General features: G+C 35.5%; 2 protein-coding genes across 2 annotated transcripts; both read right to left on the bottom strand.

Annotated features, from left to right (window-relative positions):
* Positions 1-784: 784 nt before the first annotated feature.
* On the bottom strand, positions 785-5,249 carry LOC116143058 (methylthioribose kinase-like). The gene is made up of 6 exons (XM_031428479.1): positions 5,064-5,249; positions 3,973-4,282; positions 3,417-3,591; positions 3,113-3,314; positions 1,932-2,146; positions 785-1,142 (listed from the first exon to the last, which is right to left on the bottom strand). The coding sequence occupies exons 1-6, from the start codon at positions 5,247-5,249 to the stop codon at positions 1,073-1,075; spliced, it is 1,158 nt and encodes a 385-aa protein (XP_031284339.1). The 3' UTR covers positions 785-1,072.
* A 498-nt stretch (positions 5,250-5,747) lies between these two features.
* LOC116143073 (methylthioribose kinase-like) lies at positions 5,748-10,965 on the bottom strand. The gene is made up of 3 exons (XM_031428489.1): positions 10,571-10,965; positions 9,456-9,765; positions 5,748-5,854 (listed from the first exon to the last, which is right to left on the bottom strand). Exons 1-3 carry the CDS (start codon positions 10,754-10,756, stop codon positions 5,748-5,750), a joined length of 603 nt encoding a protein of 200 aa, XP_031284349.1. The 5' UTR covers positions 10,757-10,965.
* Positions 10,966-11,369: the final 404 nt, after the last annotated feature.

Raw genomic sequence — 11,369 nt, 5'->3', positions numbered from 1 at the left:
TAATTTATGTCATCTCCTAGGACACTTCATTGTGATGCGGTTTTCCATATTTTGAAATATCTCAAAGGGGCTCCAAGACGTGAGATTTTTTACAGTAATCATGGTCACAATAAAGTAGAAGGATTTTTAGATGCAGAATGAGCAGGATCATCTGTAGACAGGCGTTCTATGAGTAGATTTTGTGTTTTTGTTGGAGAGAATCTTATTTCTTGGAAAAGTAAGAACAACCTGCTGTAACTAGATCAAGTGCAGAATCTAAGTACCGAGCTATGGCACAAGTAAATTGTGAGCTTATACAAACAAGATATCTTCTAAAAGAAGTTGGAATTGGTGATCCAAGGATTATGAACTTATGGTCTGACAACAAAGCAACCATACATATAGCTAACAATCCAATTTTTCATGAGCAAACAAAACATATAGAAGTTGATTGTCATTTTGTATGAAAGAAACGTGAATAAAAATTCATTGTCACTAAGCATGTTAGAACAAAGGAACAACTAACTGATTTCTTTAATAAATCTCTAGTTGGAAAATGGGTAACTTATATTTGTAACAAGTTAGACATGACAGATATATATACTCCAACTTGAAGGGGAGTGATAGAAGTTATGTGTATAGTGTAAAGGATATTTGTGTAAATGTAATGTACGGTAAATATATATTAGGGTGTAATATTATTTTTTTATTAAGTTAAATGGAAATACAGTATTCAACATACGTCTGCTCAAGAAAGTAGTTTGATCAAAAAGATCAAGATTACAGCATTCACAACCCCAAGTTGAAAAGTTTGTCGAGGGAAAATTTATACTCTGATATGAACACTCATGATAATTACAGCCAAGGATAATCTTGTAATGAAAATGTGGTTCTCTCATCTCTTTTTCCCTCATTTTAAACAAGAATATGAAACTGCTTTCATACAGAACCTCACTACATAAAACAAACCATCAATTTTACCTTAAAACTTATATTACGACTGAAGCTGAATTGCTGAAATAACTTCAGTAATGGCTTGGAATTTTCGCCTTTCCTTGAGAAGCATTTTTGCCAAATCAAGAGCTCGCCTCTCTCAAGCTGCTCGTTTGCTAGAATCCTCAATTGATTCAAAATCCTCAACATGGGCAACACCGACAATCCTCCTGTCCATCAAATGGTAGAAACATCATCAATATGGATTCACAATATCCTAAATAAATTTCAGAACTAGAATGCCAATGAAGTTACAGGAAAACAACAAAACTTAACAAATGCTGAAACCAATAACCTCAAAATTCTAAGCTAATAGGAAAGGGGTCTCCCTCACATTTATGACAATAATTAATTAATGGACTTCTCATGTGAATCCAAACTTATGTAAAGTCTTGATTTGTATCATTAATTGATTAATAGAATGGGAGAAATTTTAGAATTTTAACATAACCTATCAAGCTTAAGTTGATATGTAACATCACAGCACTGTTATAATTTTGATATTGATCAACCATCATTTATTATAAAAACATAAGTAAGCTGACAATTTTCACTGGAAAGATACAAGAACAAGGAGCTAAACATAATGGATCAGAATCAGAACATAATTCACATCATGACCTTTCCAAGCTTGAATTTATTCCAGCTCAGAAAATTAAGATCGCAAAAGCAATTACTAGTGAATTCAACAATCTATTTATTGTTGGAAGCCCAAAATTTTAGTCAAGGGTCTGTCCACATTCACAAACTATATCAGGCGGAAACACTAAATTTATAAGCAAACATCGCCTTCATGATGGCAGGATGAAGAAACAAGACCATAAATATAAAAAATTATCAAGAAACCTTCCATAACTGCAATAATCAACTGCAAAAGTCAACAAAAGCAAAGAAAGGAAGCCTGGGAACTATGACAGCAAATATATAAAAAAAAATGAAGAAAAAAATCTTCATCTCACCTTATCATTTTGGCAGCACCAAATCCAAGGGTGTCATGGAATAGATCTTTCATATATTTTTCTTGTATAAGCTGCTGAAGCTCGGGGTTGTTATAAATTTCAGGAAGATATGCCTCACCCGAACCATCCTTGTGTTGATGCCAAAGTGCCGTGAACTTATTGTGGAACAGAGTCCAAGTCTCTTCAATTGTCTTCAGAATCCACTTTTTATATGTCTGCAAGAAGACATTAAGTTTAGGCACGACCCATGAAAAAAAAATCAAATACTGCAAGAATGTCCCTTGAATGGTCCTTCAAATTACTCTCCCCCATAAAACAAGAAAGAAAAAGGAAGAAAAAAATTACAACCATGTAATCATAGTGTTACACATCTCATACTCATTTGGTCTGGATTGTTAATTATCTCACTACCATATATTTCTAAACTGCCAAACACTAATTTATACCAGCATGATTATAAGTGCTGAAGCTAATGTTATATTAGAATCTATAAGGCTTTAAGTTAAAAGTCTACCAGCAGCGACTTAAAACTCATTACTTCTGTTTTTAATTACTTCACTTAATATTTTCATTTGTTTGTCTTCTTTGATTTCAGCTACCATATCTGATCTTTCTAGAACTAGTACAAAGAGTTCATATGGTTAAAATTCCTCCAGGGATGACGGCTAAGAAACTCTAGATGCTAATCATCATAGAGATGAGACTTGAGAGCTAAAGCTAACATATTTAGTAGCCAAAAATAATTAAAAAAAAAAAAAAAAATAGGGCATGTAGAAATTCAAAGACACAAACAAAATTAAGATGTTAGAACACAAGTCCCGAAATTTATTAAGCAGGACAAGTAACAAACAAGGTTGTTACAGGCAGCACCAAGGAAATGTGTCATTTTTTTTCCTCAGAAATGCAACATGAAATGCAGAAAAAAAAAAATGGCACTAAGACAATGCCATGCAGAAGAAAGATATAAAAGTGCCCCATGAACCCCATAAAATTAATTAGTTAATAACTAAAAATAGCTACCTCATTAAGGATAAAGAACAGGTATAATACAAAAAAGGGAAAATAAATCTGAAGATGAATAACGCAATTAGGTAAAAAGGATCAGGACATGCACAAAAATACAGTCTCCAAATAAAAAAAATAAATAAAGAAGGCAAAGTAATCAGAAAACTGAGACATACTTTCCGATCATTCCCTTGATCAATATGTCCATCTTGGGCAAAATAAGCCAAAATTAAGTTTCCAAGAAAAGCTCCAATATCGAAACCCATTGGTCCATAAAATGCAAATTCTGGATCTATAACCTGAGTTGAATCAAGAGTAACCATGACAGAGCCAGTGTGGAGATCTCCATGTATCAGAGCTTGTGCTCTTTCGCAGAACCTATACAAAATGCAGCTTCAGTGTATTATAATTTAAAAAATAAAAAAATAAAGAGTTTCCATACATTATGGAAAGAAATCAGTATTATGGAAGTAATAGTACTTGGATTTCAACTCAGCAACTTCAAGCTTTAAAGTGTTATCCTCTCGCACAGCCTCAGCATCACGATCAAGAAAAGGAGAAGTGCAACGGTTAAATTGAGATACTTTATAGGGGTCAGAAAAAACAACCTGCTCAGTAAGCCTGCATAGCTCCACATTTCCACAAAATTCAGCAACTGCATCATCAATAAGAAAAGCACATTAGCCATGTTCCATCAAACACATCAATGTAGTATAGTAACTACAGGACTCACATGCAAATGAATTACAGTTTCGAAACCAAGATCTAATAAACAGAACTAGAAAAAGATTAGAATTAGGAGAAAAAATTATAAATGCGTGTGTGAATCAATGCTGCAACAATTCAAAAATAAGAATAATTTTTTTTCAAGCATGAATGTCATCTCATAATCTACAATTTACATATAATTGAAAGGTATTATGCAATAAATATCAGCTATATTAAAGTACAACTTTTTAAATGAAAAATTAAACTATACAACAGTGGGAAAAAAAAATGAATCCTAAAACAATACGAATGATGGAAAAACTTTTACCAGCACGTTTGTGCTCCAAGGTAGTACGATAAAGAAGAGATGTGCTGAAAAGAGTCCTCGCCATATATTCTGACATGTGTTCCGCAAGCAATGGATACTCAATTCCAGCAATCAACCCTTTTCTCAGGATAATATGCGGAGGCTCCAAGTATCGCATACCAATCAACGCCATCGTACGGTCAAAATGATACACTTCGGGAACATGACCAGGGCACAACTGGCCATGCTCTTTCAACGCCATTGCCTCAAAATATGCTCGCTCCTTTGTCATGGGCCATGATTCACCAATACACCGTATGTATGGAAGAGCCTACACCCAATCAAATTACAAAATATCTCAACACCTTCCGCATTATTTTCATATGTACATTAACACCACCCTTTAATAAATATGGCACAACCTTAATCCATAAGAAATATACAAATAAAGCACCTGAAACTATAGTTAATGCGAAAAAGCTAAAAGCCTAGTTCAATGTCTAACGAGATTCATAATCTTCTTTTGTTCCTATCAATACCCCTACTTGTATAGAAAAAAGAATGTCATTTCTGAACATACAGACACTGAAATTTGTTCAATCACGAGAACATTAAGGTGCTAAAATACTAATAAGCTGTAACCAATATGACATATTATTGTAATACACACTACATAAATTAATTTCGTAGTCAAACTAATTTGACAATTTTAGGAAATTAATGCAGTGAAAGTCTGAAGCTCAAACCCAGCTGGAATGTATAATATCTGAGATTGTAAAAGACATTTCACATGCTTATATCGATTGAGCTTTAGCTGCACGCTAATTAGGTGGTTATAAGAGATGCACAAAAAGAAACCTTTAAAAGCAAATTTTGACAGAGAAAATCTAGGCTGATTTTTTAAAGCTTGAAACGTAAATGAAATTTGCGTTATAAAAACTTAAAGATATATATAACTTCAGACTATAGCAATAAAAAACACTTCCATCATCATCTGTAGAAGTACAATTGAAAACTGTTTCCAAACCATTTCATTGAAAAGCTTTCTTAATAAGCTGACTTCTTCAAAGAAAAAAAAATTAATCGTGTATTGAAATTGAAACTCTAAATACCTGCTTGAGGACAAAAGAACCAGAAGAGCCAGCAACAATGTAGACGAAATTAAGATTGCCATCTCCGACTTCTTTGATGGTCAAGTCATCGAACTTGTTACCAATCTTGGAGGACAAAGACGGTGTCGCTTTGATGTACTCTATTAAAGAGTCCTCGTCAAGTCGTCTAAACTCCGTGAACGCCATATGTGGAGTGGCTATTAGTAGCCAAGCTTTTCCGCAGTGTGGTTTAGAAGACAGTGAGAGAAGTTGAAGGTAAAGTAAAAGTATGAGATTTTTAAGGAGAAATAAAAGAGGCGTGATCGTGAACTATGAATTATCAATGTCTGTTTGGTCGCGAATCTTAGGAGTCTACGGTTCATTGAACGTGGACGTTTTTTAATTGAAATGAGATTGGTGACTTGGTGAGGCGTGATTAGTGCCGTGTTATGTGAAAGACGAATCTATTTCTTTCCAATTGTTTTAGAGGCCCCCCTTTGCCGTAAAGATAGCTGGTACCCAAAATGTTTGAAAATAACAAACAACAACTTTCGTCATCATATGTTAGTGAATTCCGTTTGAAGGAGGACAATGTGTTAATTTTGCATTCAATTGAAAAAGAATGCCACTTTCCTCTCTTTTCTTCTTTCCTTTTATTTCTTCTAATTTTTCTTTACTCCTGTGCGCCTCCAAATTCATCTCCCACTACTGTGCCACCTTCACCACCCTCCACACCAGTCCACCACCATCTAACACCAATCCACCACCATCATCACAGCCATCTTCTCCACCTCCTACAACCTCCTCACCTTCTGAGCCCAATTCAAATCAACCTTACCCCACTACACCTTCTACTCCATCACCTCCTACACATGGTCGTCTCAAGAACATTTGTGATCTTAGGCAAAAGTTACTTTGAGGCCATTTTAATAATATAAGCATATATTAAAAAATTATTTCAATTTTATTTTTCTTGCCTTTTGAAATACAAAATCACTAATTAATTTTTTTATATTCAAGTTTAGAAACCAAATCTTTTTCAATTGATAATATAGTCAAATTACCTAATCTTTCTTATGACATGGTTAAACGCAAATATGATTTTGTTAACTTTGATTTTGAAAAACTTCTTTCCACTGAAGCTACAATAACATGAATAGTTAATAGTATTCTATAAGCTATCCATGCATTTGAAAAAGAATTCACTTTTTTTTATGAAATCTAGTATCTCAAGTGGTGTTTTAATTTCTACATTTATAGTTTCTTTTAAAACATTTAGTTATAAATATAAATCTAAACCATCAATATCAAAGAGCATGTCATGTTTTAAAAAGTTTTCAAGATTTAAACAATTTTTCTTCGAATTATCATCATCAAGCAATTTTAACTTTTCTATATTATAAAGGAAACTAAAATTATCACTATATATTTCAAATTGTTCAAACCTACTTTGAAGTGAAGAAATGACATGATCAACTAAATATGTGAAATAATTTATTCTAAAAGATTCTTCAGCGGACAATTTCATCTCTTCGCTTTCATTCTCATCAAATTGTTTTTTCCTCTTTATTCTACATTTTTCATGAAATTTTGTTTCTATATTCATTTGCTCTGCAATCTCTTTAGCAGAAATCATAGAAGATGTAAACTCAATTTCTCTATATTTTTCAAAAAATGAAACAAGATCTTTCAACTAATTTGTTGCAACAACAATGTCCATATTTTTATATTGTAAATATTTACTAATCTTATTAACAGCAAATAACATTTCATACCAAATAATCATGCCTAATAGAAATTCAAAATTTTCAATCTCATATGTTACTAAAGAAATATCGTCACTTTTTGTTTTAGGATCTTCACTAGTTTCTGCTAATTGATATAAAACATCTCTTATTTGTGGAGCTTGAAATTTTATTGTTTTAACACTTTCAAAACGACTTTCCCAACGTGTTTGTGATAATGGCTTAAGTGTCAAATTAGAAATATGATCTTGCAAAAATTTTCATCGTTTTGTATAAGAAGAAAATAATGAGTATATGTGTTGTGTCACTCCAAAAAATGCAAAAGCATCAGCACATGAAGTAGTCATTATCACAAAGAACTAAATTAAGACTGTGACAACCACATGGTGTATAAAATGCTCTAGACTTTATATCTAATAATCTTTTTTGCACACCTTGTTGTTTACCTTTCATATTAGACCCATTATCATATCTTTGTCTTCTCACATTATTTACATCAAATTCAAGATTTTTTAGTATAATTGTGAGTACATTAAAAAGACCTTGACCAAAAGTATCATCCACTTTTATAAAATCTATAAAGTACTTGTTAGGGCCAAAAATCGTCCTTGGCCCGAATAGGAAAACGAGCTCGACACTGAAGAAGAAGCCAGGCCCAATCCCGATATGACCCAACCAGATTAGGCCTATTCGGTACAAGATATAGCCAGCCCAAACCACGTGGGCACGAGCCTCCTAATCTCGGTCCATTTCCTAGGTCCATGGGCGAATCCAGAGCCCACAACCCCCTCAGAATCCTTTCCTACTCCTGATCAATCTCTCATTCAAGGTCACCTTCCTATTCCTGATCACTTTCCTACTCGGAGTTACTCTCCTAATCAGAATCACCTTCCTATCCGGATACTGGTAAGACAGCTTACCACGGCCCTAATTCTTCTAGGGTTTGCATCAGAGTCATACTAGGACTCCTACTTCTACCAGGATTGGGAGACCAGACGACCACTATATAAGCAGAGGCCAGCCCTTTCACAAAGGGGAGATGACATTACACCTTCACACTGAAAGCTCTGACTTGAGAGCTCCACATCACCGCCATAGTCACAGTCCCTATTTAGACTTCTGGTAACCTGTACTCCCTAACCCTCACTATATTAGCCTCTCTCAGCCTTGCTGACTTGAGCGTCGGAATGCCTACGGCAAACACCACCCTGGTGTTTCCCGTTCGCTTCACGCGTGTGTTTCTCTACGTGTGCAAGTGCAGCGGATCGTTAGTGGCCTCAACCTCATGGGACCGACCGACCAACTCAACTCCATCCTCCATAAGAACCATGTATTAGATGTCCACTCTACCCGACCGATCGACCGACTCAACTCCACCATCACTCCCCAGGAACCAAGTATTGGATGTCCACTCTACCCGACGGACCGGCTCCACTCCATCCTCACTCCCCAAGAACCATGTATTAGATGTCCACTCTGCCCGACCGACCGACCGACTCAACTCCACCATCACTCCCTAAGAACCAAGTATTGGATGTCCACTCTACCCGACGGACCGACTCTACTCCATCCTCACTCCCCAAGAACCATGTATTGGATGTCCACTCTATCGAACCGACCGACCGACTGACTCAACTCCATCCTCCCCAAGAAACATGTATTAGATGTCCACTCTACCGACCGACCGACCGACTCAACTCCACCATCACTCTCCAAGAACCAAGTATTGGATGTCCACTCTACCCGACCGACCGACTCAACTCCACCATCCTCACTCCCCAGGAACCAAGTATTGGATCTCCACTCCACCCGACCGACCGACTCAACTCCACCATCCTAACTCCCCAAGAACAAAGTATTGGATCACCACTCCACCAGACCGACCGACCGACTCAACTCCATCCTCCCTAGGAACCAAGTATTGGATCACCACTCTCCCTATGCCACCGACCGACCCGGTCTTTTCAAACTTTGACTATCACCACTCCACCCGACCAACCGACCTTAAATCACCTTACCCCACTACACCTTCTACTCCATCACCTCCTACACATGGTCGTCTCAGAACATTGTGATCTTAGGCAAAAGTTTTTGAGGCCATTTTAATATATAAGCATATAAAAAATTATTTCAATTTTATTTTTCTTGCCTTTTGAAATACAATCACTAATTAATTTTTTATATTCAAGTTTAGAACAAATCTTTTTCATGATAATATAGTCAAATTACCTAATCTTTCTTATGACATGGTTAAACGCAAATATGATTTTGTTAACTTTGATTTTGAAAAACTTCTTTCCACTGAAGCTACAATACATGAATAGTTAATAGTATTCTATAAGCTATCCATGCATTTGAAAAGAATTCACTTTTTTTTATGAAATCTAGTTCAAGTTGTTTTATATTTCTACATTTATAGTTTCCGAGTTAGGAGAAAAAATTATAAATGCGTGTGTGAATCAATGCTGCAACAATTCAAAAATAAGAATAATTTTTTTTCAAGCATGAATGTCATCTCATAATCTACAATTTACATATAATTGAAAGGTATTATGCAATAAATATCAGCTATATTAAAGTACAACTTTTTAAATGAAAAATTAAACTATACGACAGTGGGAAAAAAAAATGAATCCTAAAACAATACGAATGATGGAAAAACTTTTACCAGCACGTTTGTGCTCCAAGGTAGTACGATAAAGAAGAGATGTGCTGAAAAGAGTCCTCGCCATATATTCTGACATGTGTTCCGCAAGCAATGGATACTCAATTCCAGCAATCAACCCTTTTCTCAGGATAATATGCGGAGGCTCCAAGTATCGCATACCAATCAACGCCATCGTACGGTCAAAATGATACACTTCGGGAACATGACCAGGGCACAACTGGCCATGCTCTTTCAACGCCATTGCCTCAAAATATGCTCGCTCCTTTGTCATGGGCCATGATTCACCAATACACCGTATGTATGGAAGAGCCTACACCCAATCAAATTACAAAATATCTCAACACCTTCCGCATTATTTTCATATGTACATTAACACCACCCTTTAATAAATATGGCACAACCTTAATCCATAAGAAATATACAAATAAAGCACCTGAAACTATAGTTAATGCGAAAAAGCTAAAAGCCTAGTTCAATGTCTAACGAGATTCATAATCTTCTTTTGTTCCTATCAATACCCCTACTTGTATAGAAAAAAGAATGTCATTTCTGAACATACAGACACTGAAATTTGTTCAATCACGAGAACATTAAGGTGCTAAAATTCTAATAAGCTGTAACCAATATGACATATTATTGTAATACACACTACATAAATTAATTTCGTAGTCAAACTAATTTGACAATTTTAGGAAATTAATGCAGTGAAAGTCTGAAGCCCAAACCCAGCTGGAATGTATAATATCTGAGATTGTAAAAGACATTTCACATGCTTATATCGATTGAGCTTTAGCTGCACGCTAATTAGGTGGTTATAAAGAGATCCACAAAAAGAAACCTTTAAAAGCAGCGTTTGTTCAATAATGGAAAACAAATTTTCACAGAGAAAATCTAGGCTGATTTTTTAAAGCTTGAAACGTAAATGAAATTTGCGTTATAAAAACTTAAAGATATATAACTTCAGACTATAGCAATAAAAAACACTTCCATCATCATCTGTAGAAGTACAATTGAAAACTGTTTCCAAACCATTTCATTGATAAGCTTTCTTAATAAGCTGACTTCTTCAAAGAAAAAAAAAATTAATCGTGTATTGAAATTGAAACTCTAAATACCTGCTTGAGGACAAAAGAACCAGAAGAGCCAGCAACAATGTAGACGAAATTAAGATTGCCATCTCCGACTTCTTTGATGGTCAAGTCATCGAACTTGTTACCAATCTTGGAGGACAAAGACGGTGTCGCTTTGATGTACTCTATTAAAGAATCCTCGTCAAGTCGTCTAAACTCCGTGAACGCCATCTGTGGAGTGGCTATTAGTAGCCAAGCTTTTCCGCAGTGTGGTTTAGAAGACAGTGAGAGAAGTTGAAGGTAAAGTAAAAGTATGAGATTTTTAAGGAGAAATAAAAGAGGCGTGATCGTGAACTATGAATTATCAATGTCTGTTTGGTCGCGAATCTTAGGAGTCTACGGTTCATTGAACGTGGACGTTTTTTAATTGAAATGAGATTGGTGACTTGGTGAGGCGTGATTAGTGCCGTGTTATGTGAAAGACGAATCTATTTCTTTCCAATTGTTTTAGAGGCCCCCCTTTGCCGTAAAGATAGCTGGTACCCAAAATGTTTGAAAATAACAAACAACTACTTTCGTCATCATATGTTAGTGAATTCCGTTTGAAGAAGGACAATGTGTTAATTTTGCATTCAATTGAAAAAGAATGCCTCTTTCCTCTCTTTTCTTCTTTCCTTTTATTTCTTCTAATTTTTCTTTACTCCTGTGCGCCTCCAAATTCATCTCCCACTACTGTGCCACCTTCACCACCCTCCACACCAGTCCACCACCATCTAACACCAATCCACCACCATCATCACAGCCATCTTCTCCACCTCCTACAACCTCCTCACCTTCTGAGCCC

The sequence above is a fragment of the Pistacia vera genome, unplaced genomic scaffold, assembly GCF_008641045.1.
Source record: "Pistacia vera cultivar Batoury unplaced genomic scaffold, PisVer_v2 Contig425, whole genome shotgun sequence".
Classification (NCBI taxonomy): domain Eukaryota; kingdom Viridiplantae; phylum Streptophyta; class Magnoliopsida; order Sapindales; family Anacardiaceae; genus Pistacia; species Pistacia vera.
The sequence above is the reverse complement of the archived record's forward strand: the minus strand, read 5'-3'. Positions and strand labels throughout refer to the sequence as shown.